This window comes from Lipotes vexillifer, unplaced genomic scaffold (assembly GCF_000442215.2).
Source record: "Lipotes vexillifer unplaced genomic scaffold, Lipotes_vexillifer_v1.1 scaffold1041, whole genome shotgun sequence".
Taxonomy (NCBI): Eukaryota; Metazoa; Chordata; class Mammalia; order Artiodactyla; family Lipotidae; genus Lipotes; species Lipotes vexillifer.
In genome coordinates, this window is record NW_006775616.1 from 804746 (window position 1) to 820394 (window position 15649).

Consider the following 15649-nt stretch of genomic DNA (forward strand, 5'->3'; position numbering starts at 1 on the left):
CTCTCTCTCTCTCTCTCTCTCACACACACACACACACACACACACACACACACACAGCTGAGTCCACATCTTTCCACATGCTGCAGTGCATCCTTTATTCACCTGAGGCCTTGACCTACTCCAGATACTCCTCTTTTTGCACTTGAGCACTATTTGTATCATTCATTAATCTCAAGGAGCACAAATAGCCCTAAGAAATCTCTTTAGAGATAACTGACTAAAAAGGTACTGGCACTATCCTCCCTGTAGAACAAGAGATGGGAAAATGAGTAGGTGCCAAAAGGCACAATCCAAGAACAAGAAGAGGCAGGGCAGCCTAGGATTTTTCTGGCTACTCACACACCAGGCCAAGAGGTTACTTCTGCCTTCAGCTGGGCTGTGTAGCTTTCTGGGCAGAGAGGTTCAATGACCCTCCATGTAATAATTCCTGTCAAGTTGGCGAAACATTCTCTGTAGTAAAACGAAATGTGATGTGGCAGTGCTTGGAATAAAATTCATATACTTTGACTTTAGGCCTTTTTCTTTCATTTATTCACTGAGCATTTGAGCTGGCCACTGGGTGAGCAGAAAAGGGAGTTCCATAAACAGACTTCAAGAAAATATGTTTTGTTACATCATCAGACTGAGATGAAAACAGAAAATGAAACCTATTTAAAAATTCTAAACAACCTCCTTTTGGTGATGTGTAGGTAGAGCATTAATAATGCAAAGCCCCCAACATTATTATTTAGTACTGAACATCTGCTAAACATTTAAAAGACATTATATCATTATTCTTCTAAGACAGGTGCTCTTTGTAGCTTCATTTTAATTAATTAATTAATTAGGCCGCAAGGCTTGCGGGATCTTAGTTCCCCGACCAGGGATTGAACCCAGCCTATGGTAGTGAAAGCGTGGAGTCCTAACCACTGGACCACCAGGGAATTCCCTGTAGCTTCATTTTAAAGAGCCAAAAACTGAGATAGACAATATTTAATTTGTCCTGTATCAACAGCTAGCATGGTGAGGCTAACATTTGAACCTACACAGTCTGATCCTAAACCTGTGTTCTTAATCGTTCTGATCATTGGTCACTGTCTGATCATTCTGTTCTATCACTAATAACCTCGTCCGGAATTCATTAGTGGGTTGTTTAATCTTTGCATGCCTACTTAAACTGCTTCTTTTCTTTCCAGAAACACTGAAGATCTGAACTCTTCAGTCATCTCACATCCAGTCTATCCTATGCTATCAAAGTTGCATCACTCCATCCTTCACTTCTGCTTCTCTTATTTAGTTTTAACTATAGGGAATATGCAAACTTAATAAGCAAGACAGAGGACAGGTCATGCCTAAAACTTGTGTCTTTTTTTTAAGTCATAGCTGACACTGTTCTTACCACCATTAATCAGACAAATGAGTCCATTTATAGAATTTCAAATCCAGTCTTACATGTATATTATAATAGACCAATTACTTCATATTTGTTTACTTGTGTTTATTAAACGCTTTTCACTCTGAAAACCTTGATGCTGGGCTGATAGAAAAAACCTATCCCCCCCTCCTGACTATTATCCTGACTATATTTGTTCTTATACACCATAAGAAAATGGTTTTCAGTGGATTCATTATTTTCAGGAAACCAAGAAACGACTCACTTCTCTCCATTTATTTATGAATTTTTATAAAAATACTCTTACAGCACAAAAAGAGGAATTTTAACTTGGATTGTAAATGGATTTGACACCAGAATCTCTTAAAATATCTCTTTACTTCCTGCTTGCATATTACCATTCCAAATTTATGTCCAATATCAAGACTTAGCTATTGCCTCTTTTACAGAATTTGACAATATCACTGTGCTTTATTAGGTTATGTCATGTTATGTTACTGAGTTGTGCTAGGAAACACAGTAATATCACAAACTCTGTAACTGAGTATATCGCATCTTGAAAATGATGGTGGAAAATGAAACTGGTCTAAGTAGAGATATTTTTGTATGCCACTTAATAAAGATCTGGGAAAATTAATTATAGTACCAAGAACTTCAGCTTATTCAAAACCACCAGGAAACAGGAAACAGTAACATGAACAATTTTGGTATTCTCCATGAGTGGTCCTCTTCCAAGGGGAAAATTAATGGAGATATGAATTCAGAATTACCTTACCTTGTCTTAAGATTCAAAAAGAGTACTTTGATTGCAAAAGTTGCATATACTATTTCTGGGAATTCTGCAAGACTAATGCAGAACTAGAGAATTATTCTTGGTATCTTTCACCATTTCCCTTTCACTGGGCAGAGTATCAGCTTCTCCTCCTCCAACAAGATATTTTTGCCATAGGTGAAAACAAAACACGTACCTCCAACGTGAGAACTGCATCGCAAAGGTGAACACACACACGCTCCTCGGTCTTGTTTACTCCAGCACCAGATCTCAATGCTGAGACTTCTTCAGAAGGATTTGCAAAGGGGGGAAACAAAATTTGATTGGTGGAAAGCCAGGAGCAGGGTAAAAGAAATCTCAGAGCTGAAAATCAGATTTAATATCCTCAAAGTAACACATAATTGAAGCTGCTTTTGAGGTATGGAAAGAGAGAAAATGAGCACTGTCTCTGGTCTGAGGGCAGATCATATGGCCTGTGTCTAGGGTCAGACTCTAGTTAGAGAGGCAGTTAAGCCTTGGGTGAAGCTCTAGCTGGAGAGGCAGTTAAGCCTGGTGGTTAAGCAAATGCCCTCTAAAGAGATGATATATGGAATTGAATTTTATTTCCTTTTCTTATAAGCAGTGTGAACTAGGGCAGATCCATCAGTTTCTGAGTTGGTAGTAGGAGCTGGAGGGAGGTGAACTTTTTGCAGAGGAAAATGGGAAGATTTTGATTTCCCTTGCTCTTCAAAGAGAGGGCTGTAGTGGGAAAATTGGAGAAGAGAGAGAACAGACGTAAACAACAGAAAGGTGGTGCAAAAGAACTTTTAAGAATCAAATACCTAATATTTGATTTTAAGGTCTTTGGGTCACATCTTACTAAATCAATAAGCTTGACAACAGAGGCACAAAGTATGATAATGGTGGTGCTTCAAGTGTGTGTGTGTGTGTGTGTGTGTGTGTATGTGTTGAGGGGGTATATCTATGTATGAAGGTCAAGATAAGGGGCTAAGTTCCTTGTTTGCAGGGACACAAGAGTGGAGGTAAATCAAGAACCACATCTGAAGGGGAAAAAAACCCAAGGATTCAGAGGAGTAAGGATATTAGAAAGGGAGCTATTTCTAAAACCTAGCAATACAGCACTCCCCACCCCAACCCAGCAATTTGCAGAACCCTGTGGAAAGGCACTGAGCTTTCGTGTTTGTTTGTTTGAAAATGGAATGGCAGTTTAGGCCATTTTATATGCTGTAAGTGGCAGGGAGACCTCAGTTAACATCTGGAAAGCAGAATAACCTGGTGTTTGAGAATGTGAGCCCTGGAACCAGACTATCTCCTTTTCAGTTCTGTCTTGAAGAATAGAAACCGTATGGTCTTCAGTAAGTTGCTAATCCTATTTGAACTTCAGTATCCTCCTTTGTGAAATGAATGTGACGTTGGTACCTATATTCCAGGATCACCATGAAGATTCAACGAAATTGCTTCACTAAGTGTCTGGCACTTAGTAGTTATTCTTGATACATGAAAGAAAGAAAGAAAAATAAAGAAGATTTGAAACACTAAAATAAAATAATTCATGCATAGCAAATAGAGAAAGATCCAATTAATAATATTATTTTTACTTTGGCCAACTCAACTACACTATGTCCTGCTTGAAGCATGGACCTTTTCCTGGTGAATACTTTTTCCTACCCCTATCTTTTCAGGTGCTGTTCTCTTGGTCGGGATCAATAAACTCTGGGTACCCACAGCCTTCCTCCGAGTTTATGAGAGTTGGCAAACCACTAGCCTCCTTCTGTGACAGGGGCTGGCACCGCCAAGCACATCCTCTGATTGTGATCCTCAGGTCTTGGCAGCGAATACACAGTTTTCTCGCTTTAATTGGGCTGAGATTCATTCCTACAAGTGGCGGCTGCAAAGATGTATTCTCTTTACAATTAGGTGTTGCAATACTTAGCATTGCTTGGACTTAATTTTAAATACATTTTGGTGGCCCTTTTCCCTCCACTGCACCTTGGTTGCTCCAGGAGAGAGCAAATGGCCCAGTAATTCTTTAAAGCTCATTTTATGGGCCATTCTCAGGCACTTCCTGCTGGCCTTTGGAACAGAGCCTTGTTTGTGAATGCATTTTTGCTTATGCTCCTGCCAAATGCTTCCTCCAAAACCAGCAATAAAACCACAGGATCCAATAAGCCCTGGTCATCAGAATGGCTTAATGAGAGCAACCTCGACAACTGGGGTCTTTAATAGCAACCAGCATGGCAGGACTTGTACCTTGGGCACAAGGACATCCTGGGCAGGTCACCTTTCTGGTTTATGGGAATTTCTCCAAATATTATAGAATTTGAGACTCAGGGAATGACTCATACTAAGCTATTTTTCTCTTAAGCAAAAAATGGATAGGACAAAAATAGGAAAAGGTGGTTCTCTCTGGCCTCTCCTTAAAGAAGAATAAATCTGGAGTTTTTAAAGGTCTTACAGAGCAAAGAAAATTTCACTGAATGCATGTATGGCTATCTTCAGTGAACCTTGCTTCAAAATAATCTGAATTATGTTTCTGGTTAGCAGAAAGGTACTTGAAATACAGGTTGGATACTTAAAACAGATCTTGTTCAAAGTACATTCACATGAAATGGTACTTAAATTCACTTAATTTAGATAAAGCAAAACTAGATCATGTCTATGATCTGTGTGCTATTAAACAGTTTTAAAATCTGAATTATTAATTAAAACCTGTGAACTAGTATTATTTTCAAATGACTGTGTTTTGATTGCTAACAGAGCTTGGGTGACTTTTGAAAGAGGTTGATTTCCTTTCATGTCAGCTAATAGAAACCCCATTGTAATCATAAGGCATGGAGAAATTATGTTACAAGTGGATACTATTTAAGTGGAAGAGAACACAGACTATATTAAACTACCCATAGTCTTATCAACAGTGTGTTATAATGGCTTCTGATTAACACTGAAAACATGATTGATGTTACTGTGAGCGTGGAACACTGACAATGTGACACAGGGAATTTATTCGAAAGCTTGTTAATTTCATAAACTCATTCAATTTCTCACTACTCCTTTGTGACAGTTTTTGTTTTTGTGACCATTAAAATGTCATGACAATTTAATGGGAACTTTCAATGATAATAGTAAGGGAAAAAAAACCCTTAAAATCCTCACCTGTTATTACTGCTCGAAATAGAAACAATCAATGTATTGATTTTTGGTTTTAAATTCAGTTTGTTAGCCTGATTCTTAATGAGTCACATGCAAAATGATGCAAACCCAAGTCAGGGCAATAATTCACATCAATGGTACCAACATATGTAGGCTGATTTAGTCTTTCTACGGCCAAAGAAGAGGGAATATTTGTTTAAAAATCCTCTAGAAGAAATGTAATGTACAAGGCACTCCAGGTCCTAATCAGATGTAAGCCTAATGACTGCTGAAGAGGAAGGGGAAGAGATTTAGGTGGGAAGAAGCAGAGTCCATCTTGGGCAAATATTTTCATTATTAAAAGTAGAGCATATATAAGAGTTATTAAACTTATAATACTCCTGCCCCCCAAAATACCTCAAACAAGATAGAAATTTACCGATATCTAATATAATAATGCAAAGTAGGTGGTCAAGATCAGCTGTGCTTCTGCTCCATGCAGTCACTCAAGCACCCAGGCTAGTGGTCTGTTACCTTCAATATTTTCATGTCATTGGCCATCTAGATGGTAGTGATATTGGGTGGGCAGGTGGAGAACATTAAATTTTTTGGATATTTCCTCTCAAACGTAATAGGTGGAAGTTTCACAATATGTGAGAAGTTTCTGCTTACTCTATTTGCTGCAAAGATGTTTGGGAAATGTATCTTTTGGTTAGAAAAGTGTAGTATTTGTTCTATAAATCTATTGCTATGGAAGAAGGGAGAGTAGATTTTGGTAGACAACTAGCAGCCTGTACCTCATGACACTTATCGCAATGTGTATATTTTACACACACACACACACGTTTTTTAATTGGCCTTCTACTTTTCCTCTTAGTAAGCACAATAAGGGCAAGGTACAAGTCTGCTTTATTTACCAATATATCTTCTGCCCTTAAATACCCTTCCTATCTTTTAGTAGGGGTTTAATACAAAATTTTTAAATCACTGAATGAATGAATGAATAAAAGGGATTTTACAGGTGAAGAAACTAAGGCTCAGACATTAGCCTTTCCTGGAGGCTGGGTGACCATTTCTAGGAATGTTGAACGATTTACAGCTCAGATGGATAGGTTATCAAGATAGCTAGTAAGCTGTCTTCCAGCACTGAGTATCTATGATACTTTGGTGTTGTAGGAAATTACAACACTTCATAAAAGACCGTGAAGCTGCTTTGTGAAGGAGTAGATCAACAGAAATTAGAAAATATACCTTTCTTCTCATTGGTTCAGTCACATAAAACTCTGTCCCTCACAACATTCCATGCTAATTTCTTACAGACTTCATTCCCACATCAAAAGGGTTAACATTAAGCTTAGATGCTAGAAGAATGCAGCACACTTGCCACATACCTTTTTTAAATCACACCTTCCTTGGGAAGGAAAAGTAAATATGCGCTGGGTTTAAAAGATTTCCTATTGGGCTACAGGCTGCCTGGGAGAATAAAAGTAAACAAAAAGTGAGTTTTGTTAACAAATGTCTTTATCATATACTCTGTTTAACTGCATTAAAATAAAAGAAGGAAAGACGAAATTCTGAGAAATATAACCAGGGTACAGCAACTGACCATCAACTAAAACTTCTGGTCAGACAAGTGTGAGTGTTCATTACTGTTAACAATAAGTTTTTCTTCTAAAAATTTTTCTCGGCAAAATAACGAGTTCTAAACTTGCTTTTCTTTGTTTTTCAAGATATTGAAGACTTTGAAACCAAAACAAGAAGCACAGTGTCCGTCCGAGAAGGTCAAGGTGTGGTGCTTCTCTGTGGTCCACCGCCACACTTTGGAGGTACGGTGGGGCTATTTTGGGTCACACCATTCAGGCGGCCACTCAGGGAATAAAATAGGCACTTCGGTTCTTAGAGCCAATGGTAGACCTTCATCAAATCTAAGGGACCAGGAACGTTCGGGCTCCTCTTGCTGCATCCAAACAGTCCTAATCCAAATCTTTTCTTTTAAAAATATTTATTCAATCAGCCACTCAACAGATATGCCCTTAGGGAGATGCAGGATGGCTCTGTACACAGGTGTGAGAAATGGGGCTTTGCAGTGAAACAACCACAGCTGTAATCTGCTGCCTGTCATCCTGCATGACAAAGGGCAATTTGTTTAACCTTTGTAGGCTTAGTTTCTGGAGACACTAACTAATACTTATATTATAGTACTGTTGTGAATGTTAAATGAGTTAATGAATGTAAATCAATTAGTTTAATGGCTAGTGTTTTATTTAAAAAAGAAAGCTAAAATTGTAATTTTATTTTTATTATCGGGCTCTATGGAGAAGCGAATGCCAACACTCCTTCTGGTGACCTCACCTTAATTATTGGAAGAGGAAAGTTACCCCCTAATTGGAAGCAAATGTTGGATGGCTCTGAATCAGAATATCTCTTAGCAATGGTGAAAATCAAGCAATAAATGCCATTCTTTACTTTGGAAGAATCTGGATTAGCCAGTGAATTAACCTGTTGCCAGGGATCTAAACCACCCACTGATCTGCAAGCCCTTGGGGCTGCATTTTCTCAAATTCTGTACAGTTTGGTACAATTTGGTAGATTTTCAACCAACTGTGATCCTGGAGGATTCAGTGTAAAAATATCCATAAAGTCATTTCATTTAGTACAATCCGATATCATACTGACTATATTGTAGTTAGCTTAATAACAATAGCAAGTGCTTACATAGTACACACCTAAATACTTTACATGTATTAACTTTTAAACTCTGTACAACAACTACTACTTGAGGGTGATACTATAATGATTATTATTTTACAGATGAAAACACTAAGGTACAGAGAGGTTAAGTACTTGGTCCAATGTCATGCAGCTGGTAGGCAGTGAAGCCAAGCTTCAAATCCAGGCAAACTGGGTCCCAGACCCTGGGCAGCTCTTAACCACCACTGCCTCTATTATAGTTGATTTCCACTTTGGAATGAGAGGATTTTTGGAAACACATAGACAAATATTTTAAAATAAAATGAAAGCAACTTTTCTTCTAATATTAAACCAAATCTTTTTTATGATCCTTTAAAAAGTTGAAAATATTTTTACCATTACTTTCATTTTTATACAACCTTGTGAAATGCTGACATAAAAAGAAAGAAAAAAAAAACGAACTGGAAGTTAACAATACTTTTATTCAATATTATTACAGACTGGTATGTCACTATGCTCACCTGAAATATTAGGGAAGAGTTACAAAACTTTCAATGCTGAGATAAAATAAGAGCACACAAAAATGTGATTTTTTTTTGATGTTTGTTTTTTAATAATAGGAAAATTATTTTCCAGTACCATAATCTAAGATGACAAGACATGCAAATCATGTTCATTTGTGCTGTCAGTATGTGTCATTTTTTACTCTGAGATTGGTCAAAGAGACTTGACAGAATCGAAGATTATTTTAAAATTTGTTTACTCTAAATAAGAATAACAGACATGCAGAATACTTCTAAATGAGTGTCATATATTTTAAAAAGGCCATCAACTAGGAGAAGCTTTCCCTTGTCACCTTGCCACCTACCAATGAAGAAGTATATGTTGATCTTTTAAAGCGTATCAGTCCTTCATTATAAGTGTCTTTCTGCTTAATGCCGTAAGACTAAATAACAGATATACAAAACCTGCCTTAAATTAAGATCGTCATAACTGAATAATGCATCCCTGTTGCATGCAAATTATGACAAACTTGCCTGATAACAAATTTGATTATGTAAAATGAAATATTTTAGCAGGATTCCAAAGGTATTTGTCAATATTGACTTCATCCAGGTATTACAAGAATTTTCTTCCTGAGAGTCATGGCTTCCTCATCTCTACAAAGGAAGGAATGCTGGAATACTGTTCTTTTGTCCTTTATTGCTCTCTCAGATCAAAACTGAGGGGAATATTAACAGATACCTTTTGCTCCAATTATACAAATAGTCATTCATTCATTAAAGTATTAATAATTAATTCATTAAATTAATGCAATAAAGTATTAATAACAGTAATAAGAGCTACCAGTTGTTGAACTGTTACCATCAGCAAGCACTATAAGACTTTCCATTTATTTTCTCATTCCCACTATTCCAATATTTGTTTTTAATTTTTAATTAATTAATTAATTTAACATCTTTATTGGAGTATAATTGTTTTACAATAGTGTGTTAGTTTCTGCTTTATACCAAAGTGAATCAGCTATACATATACCTTAATAATAATAATTTTAAAATGAGGAAATGGAGACTCAGACTAAGCAAATCAGTTTTCAGTTAGTAAATAAAGGCAAGATTCCAACCCAGGACTTTCTGACTTCAAAAAATGCCTACAGATAGAAGACTCTATAGTTAATTCTTAAACCTCAAGTTGTTTATTAGTTTCAAGAATCTTACAGCTTCAGGTCTGCTAAGAGCCCTGAGAGTGTCTTTAACTGGTTCATTAAAACAATTCTTTATTCTTCTTTTTCCTGCCTCACCTTCTTGTGAAGGTGAATTGTACCAGGAAAGACCTCAAGAAAGAAGAGAAATATATTGGTCAGATAACCTTTAAATTGGATTAATGGACAGCTGGTTTAAAGTGGGTTGACTCTAGAGACAGACATGGTCTATCTTTGTCTGTCTTTGTAATTTGTCCTTAGATTTAGTGTATATCTATGGTCAGTGTCATAACCAGATGACTTCTTTTCTGGAGAGTCTGAGGAAGAATCCACTTCTAAGCTCATTCAGGCAATTGCCTGAATACAGCTCCATACGTTGTAGGTCTGAGGTCTCTGTTTCCTTTTTGGCCAGCTGTTAAGAGAACTCTCATCTTCTAGAAGCTGCCCACACTTCTTGCCACATGCCTCTCCGTTTTCAGAACCTCCTTTGCATCAGTTTCCTCTAATACTTCAAATCTCTCTAGCCAAGAAGCATCCCATCCCAGGAAGGGCTCACCTGAACAGGTCAGCTCCACTAAAGATAAAGTCACTTTTTCCAAGTCAACTGTGCCATCTAATCTAACGTAATCATGAAAGTGACATCTCACCATATTCATTAATCCCATCATACTCAGATGGTGGGCAGGGGTCAATGGCAGTTATTTTAGAATTTTGTCAACCATAATACACTTTCCAAAAATTTTGCCTTCATTTATTTCCATCTCTCTAAAGGTTCTATATTTGCTTGCACACTTGGCAGTCACAAAAACATGCCTTTGAAATATACTAATTTGGGCAGATGAGGTTAGCAGGGCAGGATGGAACAAATGTTGGCATGGCCAAATTACTTTTAAATCTGGTGTGTGAAAAGCAAAGATACACTGTAGATATCAATAAAGCTTCTCATAAAGAAAAGTGCTACAGATTCCATAGCGATAGAAGACCATTAGGACTGAAATTTTTACATCATTTTTTGGACAATTTGGTTATGTTGCCTTTCTCTATGTACCTGGTCAGCAGCAGTGAATCCCTCAAGTTGCTCAGTAACAAGGGAGAAATCGTATTAAATGTTATATTATCAGAACATCCTGAATTCTTTGTGCTTTCTCTCTAGTGTATTCACAGAAAACTTGCAAATTCTTTTCTTAACAAGCCCTATCAAATACATTTCAGTGTGTTTTATAATATTAAAAAAAAAACAACCTACAGGAGAGTAGGAAAAATTATCAACTAGGCTGAATCCTATAAATTTACCCAGCAAAGAATAGCTCCAGGACCAAAACAAAAGAAAAAATGTGTGTAAACAGATTTCCCACAGAAATGATTGGTCACAACTCAATGAAATAGAATAACTGGCATAAACCAAACTAAACAGGTGCTGTTATATGGACATCCTTTCTTTCAAATAAACCAAAGGAGATGTGAATCCAGAGTAGGCATTCTTGTGGATGCTTCCTACACAATTTTTAGGGCAACCACAACTGCAGATGTGCTACTCATCTAGGAAGGGACGATTTACACATAAAGGTTATTCTAGGAGAAACATACCCACAGTGGAAAAGAAAAGGAACCTAGGCAATAATGCCAGAACACAAAACTGACACATTCTGCTGTACCCCTTAGAAATGTGAGATTTGGAAACAAAACAGTAACCATTCCCTATACTCTGAGGAGAGAAGTGTATTTTCTTCCTTAATCCTACTTCCTAACTAGAGATAAGCTCCATGAAAGTGACTGAATCCATGCTGGCAGAAGCAAACTCATCCCTCCTTTCTATCCTCCTAAAATATATATAACTCCAAAATATTTCAGAGAAATGTAAGTTGTACTGAAGATATGGTGGAAAGAACACATCGGATTGAAACATTTCATTTCCCATTAGACCTCACTTTCTTTTCTCCTAACCTCTATTGGTCGTCCATGACTTCCCTTATCTTTACACAATATCTAACAGTTCCTTCCATTATCTGTTATAGTTCTTATCCTTAATTTGGATAACTGTCTCAGAAAAATACAATTCTCCTACTTAGCTTCTTGGTGCTTGGCAGAACTAAAATTTGGAGAGTCAGCTAAATAAAACCCTTTTCTTTCCTCCACTATGTCTCTGGAGGGTTCTAAGGTCATTCCTCTAAACATAGGTTCATGTGAGGGAAAGAACCAATAGAACATTTATTTTACTAATTCATATGGGGGACGGGTCACAGCCTTGAGGTGGACTTTGAACTGTTATGCAGAGAGGTCGTTGCACCTTGAGTTCTCACTCACCTCAAGAGTGAGCTTTTGTTAAGAGCCTCAGTCACTTGTAACAATGATTTTGCATAAGTCATCTGCAAAAGGACTGAAAGCAGAGTTTCCTCTAAATTTTTGAAATGAATGTAAAATGCTTGAAGCCAAAGCTATTGGATGAATATGAAAATAAGCAGTCAATAGATCTTCATGAGTACAGTGAATGAGCCTGGCCTCACGTGAAATTTTGTTTAAAAATGACAGTGTAGAAATGATACATGTTGTCTAAAACAATTAAAATCACCTTCACTGTGAAATAATAGTTTCACCATATTGAAAGTAAAGCACATTCTTTCCCTTTATTGTCTGGATATAAAACTCAATCCTGGGCTCATAAATATCGTAGGTTTAAAATTTGTTTTAGAGGAAATGTCCCATTCTCTCCTCAGATACAACTTTTAGGTTTGTAGAACAATTGAATTTATGCCAGTACTTTGGAGAATCTATGTCTGTAGTAGAAAGATAGCACTATTGTTTGAGCCCAGCATTTGTATTTGAGTCAATAAAAATGTTGACGATTCAACTTAAATTGACAATCGTTCCCAGCAAGGCTCAAAATTGTGTTAGAGAAGAAAGAGGATAACTATTGAGAAAACATGCTAAACTTTCATAACCCCTTCCTCCCAATTAGTTTGTTGGGTTTTTTCCTGTTTCTGGAGTAAATTACACTGGTGTTGTCTTAGTGGGTAGGTCAAATTGGCAGTGACAATATTACTTTTGAATGTTGCTTGAATGTGTAAAATATTTAGGCAGATAGGCCCAACAGCTGCTCGTTAGCATAATAATAATAATAGTGATGATAACCATTATTATTGACCTTCTATTATATATTCACTCGGCAAATATTTATTGTGTACTTACTAAGTGCCACTCATTTTACTGAGTTTTAGGGATATGGTGGAGAACAAAGCAACAAAGTCCTTCACTCCATGAATCTTAACTGTAAACAAATATAATAAAAAAATATAAGTATGGCAGATGGTGATAAAAGCTAGGGAGAAAAATAAAGGGGATAGGGAATAATGGGTGTGGCTGTTGTCTACTCAGAGGTCAAAGAAGCCTCATTGACATTTGCGAAGAGAACTAAAGGAGTGAGTGAGGCACTGAGAAAAGGCAGTTTGGGGAGTAGGAGCAGCATGTGCAAAGGACCTGTGGTAGGACTGTGTCTGGCATGTTGGAAGAACAGTAGTGAGGCCCATGTGGATGAAGAAGGGTGAGCAAACAGGAGAGTGGATGAGGGTGGAAGCACTACTTTCAAGACATTTTACAGCCTTTGGAGTTTCCTGTGAGTGAGATTAGAACGCATTGCATGATAGTGAGCAGAAGAAAGACATGCTTTCTCTTTCAGTTTTAATAGTTTTTTCTGGAGAACAGACCATCAAGGGGCAACAATATAAGCAGTTAAAAGGTGATTACAGTGATTCAGGTTAGAGTTAATGGTGGCTTAAACCAGGATGATAGCAGTGGACAGGTGGATAAGTTGTCATAGTCAGGATATATTTAGAGGGTATAGCTGAAATAACTTCCTGAAAGATTAAATGTAGGTTGTAAGAAAAAGAGAGGAGTAAAAGATAACTCCAAGGTCTTTAGGCTGAGCAGCTGGAAGAATGCAGTTCCATGTACAGGGATGAGGCCAATAAAGGGGGAGCAGGTTTTGGGATGGGGGAAATCAGGAATTTATTATAAGACACGTTAATTTTCAAATATCTAACTTCAGAGCGAAAACTTCAAGTACACAGCTGAATTGATGTATCTAGGAAGAAAGGTTTGAAGAACCAAATACGGAAGTTATCATATGTAAATAGTATTTAACACTATATCATTGGAAAGATAATGAGTGCCGGCTATACACTGGGTGTTCAGCTCAGCATCTGGCATACCTCGACTCAGGTAACACTTTCAAGAAAAAATTCTCCAATTTACAAATTGAGTAACTGTGTTAAAGAGGTTACTGTTAACTTGGCCAAGATCATGTATCTGGAGTTCAAGGGATCCTATCTAAATACCACTGCATCTATTCTACTGCCTAATTTTGTCAGGCATAACCTGGCCACAGCAGACACTTAATAATTACTGCATAAAGTATACAAAGAGATAGCAAGCGTTCTGAACTCTACTGGAGAATATGTAAACACCATCCAGAGAGGTGGACTGATTTTCCTAAAATTAGTGTACAGTATGAGAACCAGAAAGATTATGGCTCTCCCACTGCATGTAGGACCAAAAACCCAGAGTTTATTCTTCTAGGTCCCATGCTCCACACCCCCTCTCTCCACATTCAGAATCTCATTCATTCCCGGGAAGAATGTTTTCCTTACTTTTCAGCACATTGAACGGAACTCATGTTACAGCCTGTTACCATCTGAATAGCCCAGGGTTTTTCAATATCAGTACTACTGACAATTTAGGATGAGATAAGTCTGTGTTATAGGGTTTGTCCTGTGCATTGTTAACATGTTTAGCAGCATCTTTGGCCTGTAACCACTTGATGCCAGTAGCACCCCCCTCTCCCAATTGTGAGCATGAAAAATGGCTCTAGACATTGACAAATATCCCCAGGTGGGCAAAATCACCCTTGGTTGAGAAGCACTGGTTTAGCCCATTTCTTACATTCACTCTATTAAGCTCACCCCTTGAGGATGGAAATTGAGGAGGAAAGAGGAAGTCTAATCCTTGTGTATTATCCCCCATGACTTGCCCAGACTTTCTTAGAATTGGAGGATTCCCTGAAGTTTATTCAGAAGCTGGCTAGGTTTTAATTCCTTCTTCAGAAAGGATTTGCCAGTACAGATGCTGTCCTAGAATTCATTGGAACATAGGAATCATAGGAACTCTGAGGGCCTTTACTTAGTGACTGTCTGTAGGCCACAAAGGCAGCGATCTCCATGATTCCAAACAGGACGTGCTGTAAATCAAAAGGTATTGAATAAAATCTAGGTGGTCAAGAAGTAATTATGGAACAAATGGGAGCTCAAATAGGAGTGATTATAAAGGTGTTGGGGCAGTTTTCTGGCTTGCATCATAAACTTGCTCAGCACCAATATCAGTGACCTCAACCCAGAATAGGAATTATTCTTCTTGGATTAGGTCTTTAACACTGAGCTGGCATAACCATGATTTACCACCTAAGAGCCAGTCACATTTTACCCTGTAGCACTACACAATGTTTGAGGTAAATTACATTCATACTGGAATATTCCAAAGGGGGGATTTAGCTACTAAATCTGAGCACTCTGCTTCAAATTCTTTTTTCTACTCATTTATTTTTGCCTCAAGAAACATGCTCCCAATTTTGAGATCCTTTCTACAGGGCCAACAGAAGTTCTCAGTGTCAGTGTTTATTTTTACTGGTCTCTTTCACATGAGATGCTTCCCCTCTAATAAAAATTACATCCCATATAATGGGTATACTTGCATATAACTTTTGTGTTTGTATTTTACATATCACAGTACAAGATATAGGGCTGTAAAAGATGTTATAACATATTCATGCTTTGGGGAAAACAGGATTTGTTGTATGCTTGACAGAGCAGCAGATAGTCTTCAATTGCTTACTGCATATCTTCCATTTCTAATAACAATTGTAGAGGACGGTGTCAATGTGAAACTACAGACAATGGTTCAGGGAGGACCTATTATTCAGTTCTAGTGTTCCTGC

The 15649-nt window shown here is 37.5% G+C and overlaps 1 protein-coding gene across 2 annotated transcripts in view; it reads left to right on the forward strand.

Moving 5' to 3' along the window:
• CNTN6 (contactin 6) overlaps positions 1–15649 on the forward strand; it is a 293689-nt gene that overhangs the window by 177902 nt on the left and 100138 nt on the right. For both annotated transcript variants that reach the window (XM_007450034.1, XM_007450033.1), the window contains one exon: positions 7004–7099. In XM_007450034.1, the coding sequence (XP_007450096.1) occupies positions 7004–7099 (96 nt within the window). The remainder of the gene's footprint in view (positions 1–7003; positions 7100–15649) is intronic.